Source organism: Leptosomus discolor, chromosome 13 (genome assembly GCF_034619465.1).
Source record: "Leptosomus discolor isolate bLepDis1 chromosome 13, bLepDis1.hap2, whole genome shotgun sequence".
Taxonomy (NCBI): Eukaryota; Metazoa; Chordata; class Aves; order Leptosomiformes; family Leptosomidae; genus Leptosomus; species Leptosomus discolor.
In genome coordinates this window covers 15,757,368-15,778,227 of record NC_141403.1, presented here as the reverse complement: position 1 = coordinate 15,778,227, position 20,860 = coordinate 15,757,368, and the positions used below count along the sequence as shown (strand labels likewise).

The 20,860-nt window shown below is 45.2% G+C and overlaps 1 protein-coding gene across 2 annotated transcripts in view; it reads left to right on the top strand.

Annotated features, from left to right (window-relative positions):
- The window catches only part of MTCL1 (microtubule crosslinking factor 1), a 108,439-nt gene extending 97,864 nt beyond the window's left edge, over positions 1-10,575 (top strand). For both annotated transcript variants that reach the window (XM_086472543.1, XM_086472542.1), the window contains exons 14-16: positions 631-662; positions 2,070-3,624; positions 10,366-10,575. In XM_086472543.1, coding sequence (XP_086328669.1) covers positions 631-662; positions 2,070-3,624; positions 10,366-10,575 — 1,797 coding nt within the window. The remainder of the gene's footprint in view (positions 1-630; positions 663-2,069; positions 3,625-10,365) is intronic.
- The last annotated feature ends 10,285 nt before the right edge of the window (positions 10,576-20,860 follow it).

The following is a 20,860-nucleotide window of genomic DNA, read 5'->3' as shown; positions in this document are numbered from 1 at the left end:
ACCAACTCATTATGGGAATTGTCACAGGGAAATAATTGCCATAAAAACATCTTAATGCCTTTAGCAAGCCCTAGGTACTCCCCCTATGAAACAAGTAATAGTCTTCCTACACATTTAACATAGCTAGCTTAATAAGTTTCAACTGGTGCCATTTGTTGGTTCCTTGAGAACATATAATGAAGTCTTACATCAAAGGACTCCAGTTTATCTATTTCAGCACAGTTAGGTCTCTGGCATAAAGCAGATTACCTCCACAGAACAAATTCACTCATAAATATATGATCCAAAACAATATATTGTGCATGTGGAAAAAAGCCACTTGCAGCTTACTTCCCTTTGTGATTGCACCAGGCTATAAAAGTTCAAGGCTGTTGTGGATTTGGCATTTGGGCTTTCCCTGTGCAGTCTGTTATCCTGATGGGATTGCCCATTCTGCTGCCTATGTACAAAGGGAAAAATATTCCCACTGGCAATTAAAGGTTCCTTATCAGAAAGAAAATCAGCCACTTTTTAGAGACAAACGAACATACTTGGTGCAACTAACAGGGAGTGAATGACAAAATACCCACAACCTAGTGCCACCAACAGCTTCAGAAGGGGTTTATCCTGTTTGTTTCTGTTTTTCTTCAGGAGGAAGAAACACACAAAGGAAATCTTCAAAGGTGAGTAAAATATACAGGAAAAAACCCATCAGATGGTCCACTGCCAGAGCCATAGCTCTCTGGCATCCAGACTATAGACCCAGAGCATAGCCACACTGCCTCCTGAGCAGCCTGTGAGCCAGATTAATGGATTTAAACTGGGATTAATTTGTCTCAATATGCTTCTGTTCTACCCTGATTAACTTGGGCCACATTCACCTGTGGTGCACAAAGATCAAACTGTATGAAAGTGCACGAAGCTCCAGCTTACACCGAAAGCTACACTTACCTTAGCAAGTAGTGCAGACCTGTAGGCATCAATACGTAGAGGACAACAGTTGGTGCTGAGGACCTGACATGTCCCTGCATGTCAGGGATATTTTGCTTTGGACTAGTTCTGGTCTGATCCCGTGGGCTGAATACCCACCTAACTCTAGAGTGCCTTAGTTGTGCTTCTGCAGAGCATCTTCCAACGCAAAAGCAATCCAGCCCATGCTCTCTGAGATTGCCCCCTGATGCAAACCAGAGCATCTGCACAGGAGATCCACTTCAAAAACCACACTCCTGATCTCACCTAACTCCCCGATGTAGATAGATGCACCCTGACTGCAGCTGGTCCTCTTGATTAAAACTCACAGTGTGATTTTAGTGTATTCTCCAGATCATTGATACATAAAACCCACTGCTTGCTGAATCCTCACCCAGCTTGAGTTACCTCACTGAGCCAACTCTGATAACTACACTCATTTTAATTTTTAAGTGGTTGCATTCAGAAAGCTGCTTTTTATGCTTGATTTTTTCTTAAAACAAAGCAGTAGGACAACTCAGCAGAATGCTTGTGATTTGTACAAACTAGCGAAATGCAGGAAAGCCAAGAATCCAGCATTATCACAGAGCAGTTCCCTTTGGTTGAATTTTAGCACGAGCTCAACTTGCCAAGCCAGTTCAATGTAACAGCATCTAGGCTGGATGTCCTGCATCGCTATGCACCAGCTGGGCAGCCTGGGCAATCTCAGGCGTGGGGGTGGACTTGCTGATTTCCCAGTCAGTCAGAAATACTCCACACTTGCTTTGAAAAGTGTGCCTCGTGTTGTCGCCAACACTCGTTTTCTGTGAATGGTGTATTTCTGAAATGCAGCCTACTGCTCCATATTTCAGACATTTTCTAAGCAGTAAGCCATGAGAAAGCAGTAAATTAAGAGCCATTAATAAACCATTTGGTACTTTTAATGACCTGTCAGGAATGCTTCTGTTTCACAGCTATTTTAAAGATAATAAAAGGGAAATTTAATGAAAGAGAGGGCTAAAGTGGTTTTATACATAAGCAGATAGTGAAAGTCGGGTTTCCTGAGTTACTTTGCTGCTGAATATAAGTCACTGTGAGAGCTTCCAAGCCTATGAGTGACTGTCTCATGTTCCCCTCTCCAGGGCGATGTCCGTTTCTTCCATGTCAGAATTTCAACGCCTGATGGATATTTCTCCATTTCTACCAGAAAAAAACATGCCTTCATCCAGCAGCAAAGATGACATAACCCCTCCCCTGTCTCCTGATGATCTGAAATACATTGAGGAGTTCAACAAAAATTGGGATTACAGTAACACTAGGAACCATGGTGGGGCCACCGAGAAGCCTGCAGAAAGCTGGGCAGAAAGGACAGAAATTGGGAAAGCCGGGAACGAGCCAGCTTCAGATCCCTTCCAGGCATCATCATGGTACCTCACCACCAGTGTCACTATGACAACTAACACCATGACCAGCCCAGAGCACTGCCAGAAGCAGCCAACAAGGAGTCACGGTGTAACTGAGAAAATGGGAGTTCGGGTCTTTCACAGCCCACCGGTTGTCCGTAGGTTTGATAACTCAGTGATAGCTGGCAGTGAAGGGAAAAACCAGGCTGAGCCGGACTTCCTTTTTTCTGTGACCAAAGCTATGGGGAATGTCACTGAGACAAAAGGTGCTTCCTCGGATATGTTTGGTAGATGGTCTTGTGACCTGGCCAAACATCATAAGGATTTTCTGGAGAGTGGTCTTCATCCCATTGAACATCCTATTTGCACTACTGTGGGCTTTGCCTCACCCTTGCACCGCTTGGAGATGTCCAAAAACATGAGTGATGATATGAAGGAGGTCGCTTTCTCTGTCCGAAACGCAATACGCTCTAATTCAACAGAGCCTCAGTTTAAGGACACCGCGTGTCAAACCAATGGTGTGAGAACAACAGGGACGCAGACCACCCAGACGATCAGTGTTGGCTTGCAGACTGAAACCCTGCGCAGTATCACCAGCAGTCCACACAAGTGTCTGACACCAAAGGGGGGGTCCACGCCTGTCTCTTCACCATCCAGAAGCCTAAGAAGCAGGCAAGTAACCCCTGTCATTGAAAAGGTCCAGGCTAAGTTCGAACGCACATGCTGCTCCCCCAAATATGGTTCTCCAAAGCTGCAAAGAAAAATCCTTCCCAAATCAGACCAGCCAAATAACCGGACTTTGCCTGGCACACCTCAGAAAGGATTCAGTGAGTCCGCTTGGGCTAGATCAACTACTACAAGGGAGAGTCCTGTCCACACCACGATCAACGATGGCCTCTCCAGTTTGTTCAACATTATTGACCATAGCCCCATCTTTCATGAGACCTTCCAAAAATGCCCCAGGTCTAGCAGCCGGTCCAGGTCAGCAGAACCCAGACCAGAATTGGGCCCAGTGCAGGAGCCATGTACAAATGCCCGTGGCAGATCACCCAGTCCTCTCCGGTTGGGGACAGAGATGCAAAAGGAAGACGGGACTGAGGTGACAAGTATCAGGCAGGACTTATCTGCTCCTCCAGGGTACACACTTACAGAAAACGCTGCCAGGATCTTGAATAAGAAACTTTTGGAGCATGCCTTAAAGGAAGAGAGAAGGCTGCCTTCACACAGCCCACCAAATCTTAGCAATGACAACAGCACAGGAGAAACTGTCAAAGTAGATCCAGGGTCCATAGAGGTAATGAGTTTGTTTGTTTTTCCTCCTATAGCTAAATGCACTCTTCTTTGAACAAATGCATTATGAGATCTCTTGCAGTCCTAGTGAGTGTTTACGATGAATATCCTAGTCCTGTCATGGTACTGCCAGCGAGTCCCAGTCATGAAACTATTGGATTAGTCACTGAAGAACTCATTAAAGAATTGAGTTTCTATCCTGACAGCTTATCGGGCTTGAAAGCATCAGAAGAGCTTTATCTTTTACAGGATAAAGATGCCTTTACAGGATAAAAATGGTTCTCCCCTGAATGACTGGGATAAGCTTTTCTGTCACAAAACACACCACATGCTAAGATGCTCTAGGGACTCTAGGTTTGAGTGAGTTTCTCTTTTATGCTGGATGGAAAGGTAGACTCTTTCTTCTACACAAAGTAGATGGTGTTAACAAGTTTGCGTGACAAATAGTCTATACAATGTCCTGAACCAAAACTTCAGGGCCTTCAGCCTCCACCTTTTCTGGATGTATCTGATTAAGTTTGGCTCGGGTCTGTGAATGTGATTAAATGGCATGACATTTGGTATCCACTGTTGCTGCCTCACAAAAAAGAAAAAGAAAAAGGTAATCTTTTCTAACTAGTCTAAGCATATACCTACTTAGTGTTTAAGAACTCTTTATTGATATTTTGCTGTCAACAGTGTAACAGTCATGATCTGTCTCAGCAAGTATGCCCAGGTATTGGGGGGTCAGAGTCCCAGGTACAACAACATGCCAGAGCAGTCCACAAAAAAGAGCGTGTAATGCTGGACAAAAGCTTTCAGTTATCAGCGTCTGAGCCTTCTGTTTCTGGGGAACCTTTGTGCACCTGAGAGCGCTGCCCTCAGCGGGGCTGGAGAAGCTGAATTACGCCCAGCTCTTACCAGCGCGTGTTGCCTCTCTGGTAGAGCACTGAAATGGCATGTGCCCAGCTGGTCGGCGATACTCCCCAGGGCAGGGGCGGGAGCCCATCATCCTCTCTGCCCCATGCTGCCTCTTTGGCACCCTGACGTTTTGGTGGGCCCCGGCCGCAGGGCAGCAGCTCCTCCTTGACCCTTGCACAGCCCAGACATCCCACCTTGGCCTCGCTGGGCTGACTTCTACCACTCCTGCCCCAGATAGCCTCAAGAGAAGGCTCAGACCCCATTTCCCTATTAACTCAGCATTTGGCTTGAAGGATTTGTGGGGATGGACCTGTGCGCTGAGACTTTTCGTCTGCAGTTTGCCTTGCAGTAGTGGGTGGTTCTCGAGGGACAATTGGTTCCTCTTTTGTAGGGACTGCTCAGAGGACATGATCTTTTTTGCCTAACAGAGGATCCAAAGCTGAGGATATATTCCCTATGTGCAGTTTAAACAGATAGAAATAGGGAAGTTGTACATATGAAAAAAGAAACCATGTGCACATTATAAATAATGATGAATAAAAGTGGGCTTTATGCACAAACCTCAGAGTGAACAAAAGTGGCAAGCAGCCTCATTTATTTGACTCTTTATAGCTATCTCTGTATTTTGTCCTTAGTTTGAAATACTGGGAATGCACTGCCAGTCCTTATTAGGAAGTGTGTTGTACCCTTACAGGTTCAACTCAGCTTTGCCTTCAAGGCATCCCTGGAAACTCTTGATTTCCTCCTGCATCTTTTAAATGTCTCAGCAGATTTCAAGTATAAGTAAATGGATGTCATCCCACATCATCACAAATTGCTGTTGGCAAAATACAACTAGCGTCAGTAGCTGGGTTTGATGCACGGAGAGATTTGGGTCAATGCTGTTTAGCAAAAACTCATTGACCATCAACCTGGCAGAAAATTGCTCCTCTTTGTGAATTCTCAGTATCTTTTGCCTAATTTTTTGAGTTCCGAGGCTCAGAGCTAAGACTTATTTTTCCTTGCAGCTCTTACTCAGTTGTTATGACTGTTGGCTAGATGCACAGGTTATGATCCTTGGGCGGGCCTGTCATTTCTCAGGAGTGTGCATTGACAAGGAAGGTGGTGGGTGTTCACACGATGAACTTAGCTTTTCCTAGGTGAGCTGATTCTCTATAAGATGTACTTAATGGAGCATGGGTTGCCTGCTAAAAACAAAACTGCAAGTAAGTTCAGACTCTGCAGATGCCTTGGGATTTGTATGGATGACACTGACCACACAAATGACACTTTGTACAAATTCCACTTAGCACATGTTGTACAAAGCCAGGCGCAGCAGTTCAGTGAGTGACAATCTTGGAGGAGGCAGGCTGTGCTTGGGGCAGCATCATGTCGGCGCTGCCCCTGCCACCCTCCCGTAGATCCCTGCCCTGCTTCCCCCTCACCTGTTGGTTTCTGGCCAAGACAAGTGACCTTCTTACTGCTGAACGCCTTCTTGTTTTTGCAGTCATGGCATGGTGTATGAATGACTTGTAGACTTGCGTGGAGCACTTCTTGGTGGCTTTTCTTTGAGCTTCTGAGTGGTTTAGTTACATAATTTCCTTTTATATTCCTGCTGCAAAATGAAATCTAATTCATATCTATATTTAGATATTTATGTAGATATGTATGTGTGCATGTGAGTGTATATGTGTACAGAGTAATAATAACTTTGTATTTTCTAACCTGCCTAGAGCTGCTTGCAACCAATTCATATCCACCCAGTGCAGCCTGCTAGTGTCTTATCCTGCTAATTCACTAAACCAATTACTTGCCTATCATGGGATTTACGAATATTACTATGAAAAAGGCAGGTTATCATTACCTAACTAACAACCTAAGAGCTGTATGAACATTTTTCTTCTATGCCTCACAAGGGTGTAAATCATAGAGGTTACACAACAGCCCTGGACTGGGGGTCAGGCTCATTTCTGGAGACAGCACTGTGGAAGGACTGTCCACACAGACCCAAGGAGGGGAGGGCAGCTGCTGCGTCCTCTGCTCGCCAGGGCAGAGCAGTTGCCGCACACTTGCTGCTGAACCGTTCAGCATGGGAGGGGGAATGGTGAAAAGAAGGGAAGCTGCTGTCAGAATTAAAGGGCTTTTGCTTTAGTTTAAGTCTCCTGCCCAGTGCCTCTGTTAAACAGGAACATGGGAGAAGGGTGAAGCAAAGGGCTTTGATGAAACCTGAGTAACATAAGCATGAGCGACGAGAAACATGAGCAACGCAAACTGTCAGTTGCTTTTTCATTTGTTAAAGATTTCATAAGCAGAAATTCTCTCCTGAAATCAAATGAAGGAAAAAAAATACAGCTTTATTTCTTTTTCACAGTATTGTGGTTTTTCCCTAGCCCTAAACAAGGTTGGCAAAGGATAACAGATGTCTTTCTCTGCTGGGTAGAAATGTTTGGTTTGTTTAATGCTATGTCCACTTCTTAGACTGTGCTAGGATTGTAAAAGGTTGGTTTGTTTGCTTCCTTCCTTTCTAAATCTTTTTCTGCTAGTGGCTTATCTTTTATTTTTGACTATTAGTTTCCCTGTGATAACAGCGGTAACATGATCTGAATGGGTAGTAACATCTGGAGACTTCTTCCTTGCTGACATGAAATATTCACTTTAAAAATATAATTGATTAAAACAGTTCTTTCCAAACTACTTGCTTTCTTTTCTTTTCTGTCTGTTCTGTCCAGAACCAAACTGTCTTATTAACAGCCCCCTGGGGACTCTAACCCTGCCTGCCTCGCTGCTGTAAGTCCTTTCTACCTTGTTTCCAGAGCTTTCCGAAAGCGGTCATTTTTCAACGTGCGGGTTACCAAAGGGAGATGAATGACCACAGCTGCAGAGGTGTCTGCGCGCACCCAGCATCCCTGTGGGGTCCTGCGTCTGCCACGATCGGGAAGCACTCAGGATAGGAGTCCATCTGCCAGCTCCTGCGGCAGCACGGGCTATGGAGAGGTCACACCTAAGTCAAAATGCTGTTGGGTTTGTTTGTTAAACTTAAAAAAAATAGGCAAAATGTAAGATGAACATAAAGATATGCAAAAATGTCCGGGAGTGATTCAGATTCATACCAAACTTTTTTTTTTTTTTTTTTTCCCTGACAAATACACAGCACTGCACAGGGCTTCTGGCTGCCGCGAGGCGCGCTCCCTCCGGCCGTGGTACGGCAGCAGGTGGAGAGGGCTGGGGAGGGGCCTCCAGCACCAGCCCGTGGCTGGCCGTCACCTCTGCTCATGAAGCTGTTCCCGGTGCAGTTTTGGCCAGTGGCTGGGGTGGCCGCAGCAGAGGGAGGGAAGAAGCTGTGCAGATGTGAGCTGTGACCATCCACCCCACCTCAGAGCTGGAAAACCCTTTTATTTATTTATTAATACAGGCATAGCCACGGTAGCTGACAGCCTGGCTTAGGAAATAGCTAGAAACTAAAGCTGAAATCAGCTTCCCTATTTTCAGTGTCCAGGCTAAGAAGTGCTGCCTGTCCACCCACACCTCCAAGCAACGACCAAACTAAATTACCCACGGGATATTAATTTTTTTTAAGCAGATCTAGCTATGACAGCTACATGCGGTAAGTGAGGAGGGCGTTTCACAAACCATTCTGGACAGTTTCCTTGTCATGGCTGGATTTCCTTAGCAAGCCGAGGAAGCCACGCTGCAAGTGGGGGTGACTGACTCAGCAACCAGCTTGTTTTAAGAACAAGCTGCCAGTCACTCGTTGGCCCTGGAGCAACATCTATCGCCAGCACAGCCTTGTGTTGTGCTGGGCATGTGTACCTCACAGATAAGATGAGCTTAACCCTGTCCTTCGATAAGAGCTGACCAACGTCTGCGGGCATTCTGAAGAGAGGCTTTTGAACTGGGAGGCAGCAGTGGAAATAAATTTTGTTATCGCCATGCTGACTCTCATTTGCTGCTATGAAACTCGGATAAAGCAGCCAGAAGCAAGCGGTGCTATAGAGATACCGTTTTAAGCCGCTGTTTTGAAAGAGGCTAAGACAAAACCCGCAAATCTCATAGCCTCTATTGACCATGCGGCACTGCCTGTAAGCATTGCTGCGCGTACGGATTTCTCTTAACAAATCTGAGTCTAGTGGCAGCTTTCACAGACCATATGTTGCCCCAGGCGCAGTGGGATAAGGTGAAGTAAGGACACGGAGTCAACCTTCTTCTCAGCACTGATTTCTATTTCAGCCTTACTGTCGTTTTAGCGAGGGTTGTTGCGAAGTTTGCGGTGCAGAGGTGGGGCGGGGGGCGAGGGTGTGGAGAGGCAGCGGCGCAGGCCCAGGCTCCGCAGCCTCTGACGAGCGGCTGCGATGGCTCGCTGCTCTCGCTGTCCGCGAGCGCCGAGGGCAGATGAGCCCAGCTCTGCCTCGAGCGGTGATGTGCGGCTGTAGATCGCCCTGTTGGCTGTGTGTTGCCCAAAGGCACCCACGTTCACCCTTCGCAGAGGCTTCCCCAAGTCTGACGATGCACTGTCTCCAAACCACGCGCCTGCGCCAGCTCCACTTCCTGTCCCTCAACTCTGTGTCTTCAAACTTGATCTTTCTGTCATGTAACATTCATGTTTGGTCCTCCCAGTGCAGTGGAGAGGTTCAATGGCATATCACCTTGTTTGTTCACTACCAATCACATCATGTTACCAATATTCTCCATCCCTAGCCATGTTTCTCCTCCACGTGAAACAGTGTGCTGAATCCTTTCCTTCCTACTGTGTTGTTCTGCTGCTGCCTTGGTTTCCCTGTGCCTTGCTGTGCCAGAGCTTTTCCTTTGCATTGTATTGTTTCTGGTCTTGCTCTTTATTTATCACCAGTTTGCATTCTGATTTTGGGACTGGTTTTTATTGAACTCTCCGGTCCCCTCCAGTGACTGCTCCTCAGTGTACGCATTTCTATAGGTTGACAAACTCCTCTGGTTTGCTTCTGTAAGTTACAAAGTACGCAGTGAAGTTCAGAAGTTTGGCTTTGGCACTACAAGACAGCCATGCTCCTACCATCACTCATTTTGATGTAAGGAGCGTTCAGAGCGAGGCAGGAAGCCCAGCTGTGCTATGAGCAAAGTCCATAAATATTAGAAGCAATTACCAACTCAGTGCCAGGATGAAAAATCACAATTGCAGACTGTTTCTAATTGCAAAGGCAGGCTAACCAAGCCTGAAGAGTGGAAAGTTCACAGAGTAGTAAAATTGCAGGTTTTTTTCCATTTTTGTGAATGTCATCTTTAACGTGCAGTACCACTGAATCCTGTCATTCAGGCTTCAGCAGCTGGCAGTAAGGAGTGACATTCCAGAAGATGAAACCTATAGGTAAGCCTCATCTTTAATCCATCTGGAGATCATAACTGGTCGTTTAGTCATTCTGCTGCTGCTAAGAAGTCTTTCCTGCATGTCAGCCTGAACTCTGAAGCAGACAAAAGGAGTCAGTGGTTGATTTTCACCCCAGTTGCAAATGCCAAACCTGGCCTTTTTGTGCCAGGTCAGCACTTAGAGCAATGTGGTGAATAAGGGATTTTCCTGAATTACCATGCAAACGTGCTTTACAGCTCTTCTCTTTCTAGCACAAGGAGAATTAGCAAGTGGAAGTTTGTCAGCTACTCCGGCTCATCCCAGACCTCTTTCCTTCATTCTCTCCTTACCTGTTCCATAAATCACGGTCATACATGCAGATACCTGGAGCCCACACACAGCCAGATGTTCGCTGCTTGCTTTTGTCTCACGACCTGACAGATGCTTAGCTTTAGTTTGAATTTATTAATTTTGTTTTTAATTCTTTGTGCATCCAGATGGCTTCTAATGCAAGTCACTAACCGCTGTTTTGCTCTCTTGGCTGCTAAGGAACTACCTTGTTCTGCACTAGCCCCGTCCCTCCAACCCTGCTTCTCCCGGCCAGAGAGACCAGCGAACCGGCGCCCACCATCGCGATGGGCTTCACATTCCCCTACTGCCTCACAGTCGCAGTCCACCGGAGACCTGACTTCCTCGGAGGAGAGCGGAAGCAAGGAGCCGCCGGCAGAGACCCCCAGCCAGGGAGGCGATCCGGCCTGACTCCGCGCGGGAGCAGGGGGGCTGCCACTCGCCTCCGCCAGGTCGCCCGCCAGCCGTCTCTGCCGCCAAGGAGAGGGGTCCGCTTGGAGAGGTCAAAGAATGTTCTCAGACGCAGCTGCTGAATGTCTGACCTGGGAAACTGAGGTGTTTCTAGAATGAAACAGTTAATGTGCCTGTAATAACTTAATTTTTTTCATAGCTGAGAAAACTATTTTTGTCTCCATCTTTTCTACATACAGTATATTAACAAAAAAAAAAACACAAAACAAAACAAAAAAAAAGTAAAAATTATATAAAGTAAGATTTAAAATAAAATGTAAATTAAGTTTTAAGGGAATTTGCATACGTGCTCGCGCTCTCTCCAAATACTGACTGCCTTTTGGTTATATTTGCACTGTTACGTTTTCAATTTTGGGTTTGGGTTTTTTGGTTGGTTTTTTTTTATTTCATGTAAAACTAGGGTCTTAAGTTAATTTTATTCTATTTTAATGTCAGTTGTTACCAATTTTTAAAAGTAAGGTTCTTAAAGATGCTTCAACTGTCTGAAGCGATACCTTTTAAGTAGTGAAGAAAGCCATTAAGCTAGTTCACTAGACTTGTATTAATTGAGATGGAGGGGAATACAGGTAAACACAAGAAGAAGTGTAAAAAAAATAATGCCTCAGAAAGTCTTATGGAGTTATCTGTAAAATACACCTACAATACTTGACTTGCATGCCTCTGGGTCCTCGCACTTTAGTGCATGTACATACTGCTACTGTACCATCACATAAATGTGAGTCAATCTGTTTCACTGTAATATTGTTGTGAATTTACCTGTACTGTACTTTTATTGTTGGTATTCTTGCATTGACTATACAAAAAGAGTTTTTAAATTATTGTTAGCAGTTCAACTGGCTATGTACAGCATTTACTGAGAACTTCCTTCGTTTTGGGAAAACCATGGAGATCTCTGGGCATACTAAATTGTAACTGGTCTTGTTTAAGAGTCTGTTGGAGACCATGTGAAGTGGAAATAAAACCCTCAGTATTTACAAGCTGCTTGAGTGCTTCATGATGGGTTTTTTGTGCCGGTACTTCCCAGGTTCATTTAACCGCAGGGGGAAAGCCCCCAAACTCCTCCTTTATTCATAAGGGAAGAAGAATGCTTCTATATATGAAATAAATCATGGCAAAGCCAAATATTATGCTGTGCTCCACAGACTCCCATGAGCACTGGTTCAGGCCATTGGAAGGCTTCTAAATTCCCTCACTGAACTCCACAAAACAGCTGCTCATGCAGATAGTGGGACACATCTTCTCAGCTCCTCTGAGGCCGTATGGTTTGTTGCTTTCTGTTGTTCATGGGAGTAGAAACCAGCCAGCTAAACATAATACCAAAAATATGACACGTCCAGTGTTAATCCAAGTTTATGTCTCACCTGCGTCACACACAGAGACCAATAAAACCAGGGCTTTTGTAAAACCAGTGGCTAACCCTGAGAAGTAAACGCAGCTGAGAACTCACGTGCTTCCAAGAGGTGGAAGCCTCTCAAGCTGCTTTGCCTGGGACAGTATGTTTGGCCACACGCATTCTCTGGGAGCCCCAGAACTGCTCTGGCTTGTTATCCCATCTCTGAACTGGCTCGTTCCTGTTCGATTTCCTTTGGCTTTCTGAGGCTCGTTTGTTAAAGAGCACCATCTGGGATCCCTAGAAGCCTTCCTGCTTAGATCTGTCAAGTGATAAGCCCCTCGCATCCTGTCCTGCTGGGTCATGGCTGGCTTTCTAGGAAGTTTAATTCAGCTGTTGGATGAGAACAGACTCCCTAGCTCCCAAATAACAGCCAGTTGAGGTCTGATTTCTCTTGTATCAGTTAGGATCATGGCTATTAACCCCGTGTCAAAATGTCTACCTGTGGGTCAGCGTTACGAGAACTGTCACTCACCAAAAGTACTGTTGTCTAATGGCTCTCTGGTGCCCCAGCCAAAACAAGGGGTGTCTAGTGCCCATCCTGAGCAGCAATAGTGGTATTAGCGGTAATTGCCCTCCCAGCTGTCTCAAAGCCTCACTGCTAGCATTTTTTGTGAGCATTGACAAGCCGCCCCCCCAACTCCCAAATGCTTAAAATTTTCCATGGTGGCCACCCTACTGCTTGAAAAATCTTCTTGCTGCAACACTTTCACAGAATCACAGAATATTAGGGGTTTAATAATTTCAGTTTGGGAGTGGAAGGAGGAGCGTGTGCAAGAAGTGTTTAGAAGGTCAAAGAAGAGTTGCAATGGTTGTTGAAGAAGACAAGCCACAAGGAAAGATCCTGGGTTTTTTTCAAAATCTTAATTACCAGAAGCAGCTTTGCAGGGAGAGGGGGAGAGGTTACTGCTTCCTCAAAAGCTCTTTCTCCTGGGTAAATTAGGTTGAAGTTGCAAATGAACAAGCAATGTTGACTACCAGCAAGTAAAAATGCTGTTCTGTTTCTTGTGACAGCTGTATTTTTTTTTAATGATGCAGAAGAAAATTCAGGTGACTGATTTGTAGCTTTGATACCAGGAAATGGTATTTGCCTTTCAAATCAAGGATACACCAGCCTGCAGAATTAGCTGCTGGCCATCCTGAAACAGGAAGGTCTGTGAGGATAAGCAGCTGCCCGTGGCTTGACAGGTAAAGTGCTTATGAAACAGCAGGAATCGCTGAAACAAGAGCGAGACAGCAAGCGATAGCAAGAAGAAGAAGGTTAAGCACAAATAGAAATTCTGTGGATGATCTTAAGAAGACTCACATTAATTAAACATAAGCTCCTTTCTAGTCTAATTAGCAAATACAGTGACATCGAGAAATACCACGTTTCTGCTGGCTCTTTGGAAACATCAGGGCTTTTATCTTCCAATATTGCCACTGGTGGGGACCGGGAATTCCCTCCCATTCCTGCATTATTCTAGCATGCTCCATAATTACTTAAATAAATCATAAAATAAATGACAGGTCTGTAGTCCATCTAAAGATATTTTAAGAGCTTCTAAGAGAAAATGAAAAGCCTTTTTAGAAGGTCTGCAGCTCGCTCTGTCTGTGGGGTATCTGAATTATTGCCTCATGAATAATCAGGGCAGGAGAGGCCTCACAGATTGCCACACAAATTAGTGTAAGGGGATATGAACACGTCGCCTGATGAGGCTGAAATAGATGGCTGAATTTCACCCAGGGGGTTGTGGTGCCTGAGATGATGGCCTTGGGATATCACCGGGTCCTGCAACACAGCGGGGATCAGGAGCGGGACTGCGATCCATGGCATCCTTCCCAGTCCAGCCAGCTTTCGGGGGCGAGGGGGGGCTGCAGCACCCCAGGGTGTTGGGGTGTCCCTCCTGCCACAACACTGCAGTGTCCAGGTGGGCACCATGGGGGGGGGAGGGAAGTCACTCCTTTCTCCCACCTTACTTCATGCCTCTCCGCAGTCAGCTGCCCCTGACAGGCTGCCCTCCCCTTTACACAGCAGCCAGACGGGGATACTTAGTGGAGGCAACAGCATCCAGCCTCTCAACCCACCCACTCAAGTCCACAAGGAAAGCCCTAAAACAGGACAACCTGGCAGCAACACGATGTCTGTGTTGTGCCTCGGTGCCTGGGCAAGGACCGGGCTTGGACCATCCTTCCCCACCACCCCTTTCCCCTCACATCCCCCTCTGCACAGAGGAAATCTCCGTGCACGTACAGTACCCCAAGGCACGCTTCTTTCCCCCCACACACTTCCCTCCCCGAGTACCTGGAGCCATCAAGCTCCCCCATGCTCTCTTTGGAGGTACCACATCTCTTGCTCCCTCCCTGTTCCCCTGTTTTGACTTCCTTTTATGTAAATCACTGCAACCTGCTAGAGAACTATTAAGCTGCTGAATACATATAATTTTCATATGAAATGACAGCTAATGTCTTCAGTCTCCACATAGCCTAGCCTGCTTTCTGGAGAGGCTTAATGGCTTTAAGCAAAGTCTGCTTCCCTTCCCTGTTTATCTTCTTCTTATCCATCTTTCAAGGGTATGAGACATTCTGCCTTCAGGTTTGTGTGAGAGCAATTAGTGCCCTGCTAGAATAAAAAGCCTAGCATCTGTTGCTGAAAAAACACCTTTTTTTTTTTTTTTTTCCTAGCAGAGCAGATTTAGGACTTCTCTCATTATTCACGCTTTTTTTTGGGTGTACAACACCTTCTGGACGCAAATCTCAGCATCCTCTGAAAAAAAATGTGAGAAATCCTGAGAGCACTTGGTGGTCTGGGCAGGATTTTGCAGGTGAGGGAGGGCTCATCGGGATGCTCAGCAAAGCCGGTGCAGCCTCTGGTCCTGGAGCTGGCCTGAAGAAAGGCGGTGCTCCCTATGGAGTAACTGTTCGGAGGCAAAGGTGGGGCCGGGGCTGCACAGACTCGAAGCAGCTGCTCAGAAGTCCCTGGTTTGCCAGCGGAGTCCCTGGTTTGGCTGCCTTTAATTGCAGGCTGGAGCTGCAGCAGGTCGAGAGGTGGGTGGCAGAAACACTGCCCTCATGGGGACAGCGCACCCACGTGCCTGGGTTAGTCTTGCCCGGGGTGATGGACTGAGATCTGAGGAGAGAAGGTCATAGAAAAAAAAAAAATCAAAACCCAGTGTACTTGGCAGCTGCAAGTAGATGGATATCTGAATGAGAAGAAAGAAGGTAGTTTGGATATTGAGTTTCATATGTTTTGATGGCAACAAGCCTGGCTGAGCAATGTGAGCGGATACTGCACTAAAAGGGAAGAGTGCTGCTAGGCTATGCAATACGAGCCCTACTAAATGTCAACAATAGCAAACTTTGTTTTCTCCTTCTAAATCCCTATATAAATTTTTTTTTAATACCTTAATTGGATTTTTTAATCCTTATAGTAAGACTTTAGAATAGGTTTACACAGAAAAATGTCATGGACCCAGGTGCTCTCCTCATCTTCCTCCTGCTTCTCTCTCCCACTGTGATCCCTCTGGGTTAGGCTGCAGAAGAGAGAGCTGAGTGCAAGCGGACAGGCTCACCTCACAGGCATTGCTCAGCAGGCACCTCTTTCTCACTGAGTTGGCTGGAACTAACTTGGCTCCAAAATACTAAGCCCTGCAGTAACAGGCAGCTGGACACAATTTTGGGGTGTTGACAAAGTTCCTGCTTTACACAGGAAAGGAGCAGTCCACGTATTTTAGCTACTAAGAATTGCAATGTTAAGTGCTTTGCAATTAAAAACATAAATCTCATTGATTTTCTACCCAGGAGACAGACTTAAGTGACCAAGACATTTTGGGAGCTTTTATCACAAGTCTCTGACTACAGTTTCAATGTATTTGTCTTTTTAAAATATGGCCTCGATTCCTGATGTTGTGTGGGAGAAGATATGTATTGTGTTGTTCCTTGCTCGATTTTCTGCATGCTGCATTGGGAGGACAGAAAAAACATCCACTTTGCATATATGAATGAGAGGAAGAACAATAAAGGCCATGATTTTGTCACATCTATTTCCATGACAAAACCAAAGACTTTTGAGAGGGTATTAGTACAATGACACTGTGGTTTGTCATGGAAATCACATCTTAGACAAAAATCAAAGCCCTGGCTTCACAAATTATCATTGTTCCCCTCAGTCTGTGATGCCTCTGACAACACCACAGCTTCACTGTGTGCACATAAAATGCAAGTTAAATATATTTTACAGTCATCTTGACTGTTTTACAAATAGGAATTGATGTGTAGTCATATTTTTAAAAGCATATTAAATGTATTTTCTCATAAAGTAGTAGGACCGTGAAATAACTGGGAGGAAAACAGCAATAATAAGTCAGGAGAGACAGAGTTACCCCCTGGAAACCTGCACCCTGAACCACGTTTGGTAAATAACACACCTGATTCTGATTTCCCAGGGAGCAGCCCTGGACCCGTGGCTCGGCTGTAGCAAACCTTGCGTTGTGCTACTGCAGGGGAGGCCACGCAAGGTTACAGACCTTGCCCGTCTGTAGCACTGACAGCATCTCTCAAAATCAGTCCACATTTGACTGACAGGGAAACCCCAAGCTGATGGAACTGTTCTGTGCTGCGTTTTTCCAACAAGCCCTTGAGTCTTCAGCAGGACCTGCCAGGTGGTGATGTCCTGAAGAACGCAGTGACACCCAATGGAGGAGAAATGGTGGGACACTGTTCTCTGAATCATCCAGACTTTTTCACATCAAGAACAGTAGCAAAATTATTTATTCAGAAACTGCAGCACTATGACAGAACACCTCCCCATGTACGTGGGTTACTTTTACTCAGCAAACAATCAGCGCATCTTCCTAGCACAGAGGTAAATAATTTAGTAGAAACATTTCCCTGCTTAGAAAAATCTGCCTGAGCTCTTAGGTGACCAGCAGCCCTCCTGATTCACATCAAAACTTCCCAAAGAAGAGGGGAACCTCCATTTGCTGTGGACCTTGCCCCACAAGCACCTCAGCCACCAGCAGCTCCCAGATCCAGAATTGGTTTATTCAGCCAGTCCCACCACCAGGGTTTCTGGTTTCTCCCACTGGAACGAGTTACCCTGAAATCACCCCAATGCCAGCACAGAAGATCCCTCCAGTGCTGGTTCTTCAGGTTAGGCAGAGGCAGGTCCGAAACCCAAATGGAGGCAGGATGGGGAAAAGAGTAAGGAACTAGCCCACTGTTACCTGAGGCCACTCCTGACCTGAATGGGAAAAAAAAAACACCACCCTACACCAAAATTAAATTATCATCTGAGCTACTTAGCAAGTTAACTAAATTTACCGTGACCTACATACCAGAAAGCATTGGATATGTCGAAATACTTCTTTCTGTGGGAGTCAGGTCACTCAGAAAAACCTAGTTTAAAAACCCACACACACTTTCCTGAAGCCTTCAGCGGTCCTACAGCAGAGAACGGACAATCCGAAGAAGCAGTGAGACATTTCTAACCTTGACATCTATTAGGTCAGGCCTGCAATGATTTTAGTCTCTTGTCAGGGTAGCAGACAATGCTGACAGATAAACTGATTAGGCTTGGTGCATATTGCAGTGCAGACACAGTAATTACAGCCTAGAAACAATCATTTAAACAGAAAATGATGCATTAAATGCAGAAAGTTCATTGCCAGCTGCCTAGAGGCAGCACCTCCACAGCTACTACGCAGAAACAAAACACATCAGACAGCATACTGGGCATTAAATCTTTCTAAAAGTACGTCAGCTGAAGAGCAACCACTTATAAACAGCTGATACTGTCACAGAAGATAACAGAATTAAATGTATATATTGAAAACAGTCTCCTAAAGAAAGACAGATAAAGATGGATCTCTCTGTCTATCTATCTATCTATCTATCTATCTATCTATCTATCTGTCTGTCTATCTATCTTTAAAACAGAAAGTCTATTTTACCTTTTTACATCTAGTTGTGTGTATGTACATATACAGGGGTGAAACCAGACCTTTAATAACAGATACCTTGCATGGTCTATAAAATGGCCTTTTCCAAAACAGGGCAGAGGAGACGTCCGTTACACCGGCACTGAAGCCAACTAGCCGGGCTTTTCCACACCTCTTAGCATCGTTTTCTATCCCATATCAGCGTCACTCAACTTTAAATCACAGACTGCTGCAAAGGTGGTCTTTGGAAATGAAAAATCTGAGTTACAACATAGTATTCGCTCTGCTGTTTTTAAACAGTATTTGTGTAATAAAATCTCAGCTCAGATTAAGAAGATAAAGACAATACAGAGCTTTAAAGATAAGTTAAATGAACAGTGAAAATTGGCCTTTAATCTACTTAGGAAGCCTTTGTGATTAAAGCCTAGCATTTTTTTTCTGTGCTAATGAAGGTCTAGGCAAGATGGTGACGGAAGAAATGTCTAGGGAATAGTGTGTAAGCCGTGGCCGGTTTTGTTGTTGTTGCTTTTTTTTTCTAAATGATTTACAAGGATAAATTTTGGTTTCTTTTCCATATCAGTGTAATCAGATGAAGCATACAGACACCGTCAAAAGATGTGCACATTGGCTTTCAACCTCCATCGCAGCGAGTTTTCTTTTTCCAGCAGGCATCTGAGTGTGCTACCACGTACGTAAACCTCCTCTGGATGCATGTTTTATGCAAATAAGCCTTCGCTTTGGGGAGCAGCAGGCCATGAGCTGGCACATACATCAAACAGCATGCAGAGCCTTCCCCACCGAAGACATTGTTTATAGCATGCCACTGGATTGTAAAAATGTAAAACATCTGTCAAATACTGTAGAGCTATGGGACGGTGGCTGTTAAAAACCGCCACCATTGCGTTAACAGAGCATGTGTTTCGCAAAACCTTCTCTGAGACACCTACACCCTGAGCAGTACATCCAAAAGCCGTAAGAAACGGCAATTAGTCCTCCCCATCCTTTAGACTGGATTAGAAAGCAGAGGAAACAGGCACAGATCTCAGTTTAAATCAAGTTAACCAGAGTTTAGTTTGTTGGCTGGATTTGCTGGCAATTGGTTTTAGCAGCAAGATAAAAATAATATTAAAAAGGCACCAGTGTTCACTGGGAGATTTTGGAAGGTTTGAGGGCAACCTGATTGGAACAATTGCATTTGCACAGGGAGGTATCGCTTGAGGTAGGGCTGTCCTCGTTTAACCCAGTATTTTCCGAGTGAGAAATGGAAATGAAGTGTTATGTCCCAAATGAAATCAAAGAGGCTTTGTGTGCTCGCCCCCTCTGAAAACGTGGTTATAAGAAACAGAAGGAGAAGAAAATAAAAGAAGGTAAAAACAATTTTCTCTCTTCTATTATGTCCTGCCACACTTACCACTTCAGTATTTGAACACTACCATCCCATGGTTTAATAAGCAGCATGACTAACATCTGTCCCATAATTTATTTGCTCGTCCTCTCCCTTGGGAAAAACCCATGTGCAGTGGAGACTGTTTTTATTATGTACACACACACACACACACACACAAAATACCTAATTACACAAGCACACGCACGTCCATATAAGTTTGTCAGAGAGGGCAAGATGAAAGCGAAGGTGCCTCATAGCTAGGGCAGGGAGTGCTGTGGTTTGTGCTGTGGGAATGGGGGGCCAGGGCTAGGAGGGCCCCCAGAAGGTGCTGCCCAGACATACCTCACCCTTCTCCGGGGTAAAGCACAGTTGTGCTGGGAAGGAAGCACTGCTGCGGCTCATCATCGTCTCTAGCAGCATAACTGACCAGACAGTCCTGGTGACCGGTGTGACTGGGTGGTTATGGAAATGTTGGAGTCTCTTACATGAGGTTTAGCTCTAGCTGCTACATACAGCGCCTGGTAATGTAGAGCCAAAGAGCTTGACCTGCAATGATATACCATGATTTCTTCAAGCAGTTTTAAATAGTTTTCTCTATGTCACAGCACTGTATTTTACTGGGAGCTTGTTTTTATATTAGTGACAGAATCTCTGTGCAACACTGTTGTGCTGGAGCAACCTGCAGAAGAAGAAGCTATTTCCTTTGTACAGGAAGAAATTGTGGTACTAATTAAATTTGAGCAAGTAGAGGCAGGAGAAAGGAATTTCTTTGTCTCTGTTTCTGGCAGTGAGAGAAACAGATTTACAAGGAGTTTTTTGGAACTTGGCCTCTTTGAACGGGGAAAATCCATAGCCATTCTGGAAACACATTAATGCAGCAGGGGTGCTCTGCAAGAAAAGATCCACTTCTAGTTATTTTCATAATGCAGGCTGGATGCCCTCTAGTTGGCTCTGTCCTGCGATGGAAGACAGGAGTGCACTTGCCCATTTTTCTCATGAAGTGTGCTCTCTGTGAAGATATATTTGTATTTTTTCAACTTGGACAGGCAATCCAAGAGTGGAAGAGTTAGTAATCCAGAGAGGTCTGCAGGTTTGAGCAGAAGAGGTCAGGTAGCATCACAGCAAGAATAAGTGACAGCTAACATAAGAAACTATAACTGCACATCCAGTTTCCAGGAGCCAAGATGAAGGATGCAACCTGACAGCACCCAGCAGCCCTCTGTCTTTCAGCCTCTTTTCTAAGTACCTGTCTGAATTTTGATACTGTTTTCCCTGTTCGGATCCTATATGAGCCCAGACAATGCTTACGTAGCCGTTTGCTTCTTGGGAACATATGGTTTGCTCTCTCTCCTGTGATGGTTGCTGTTTTGCCAGCTGGGAAACTGAGGCATTTAGAAGTGAAATTATTTATTTAATGAGGTGCAGCAGGGCTTGGAAAACACCCCATTCCTGCTCCCTCCTAGGCTGTGTTGAGCTCACCAGGCTGCCTTTGCACTTACAGCAGATAAATGGCAAGGTTTAATAATAGCT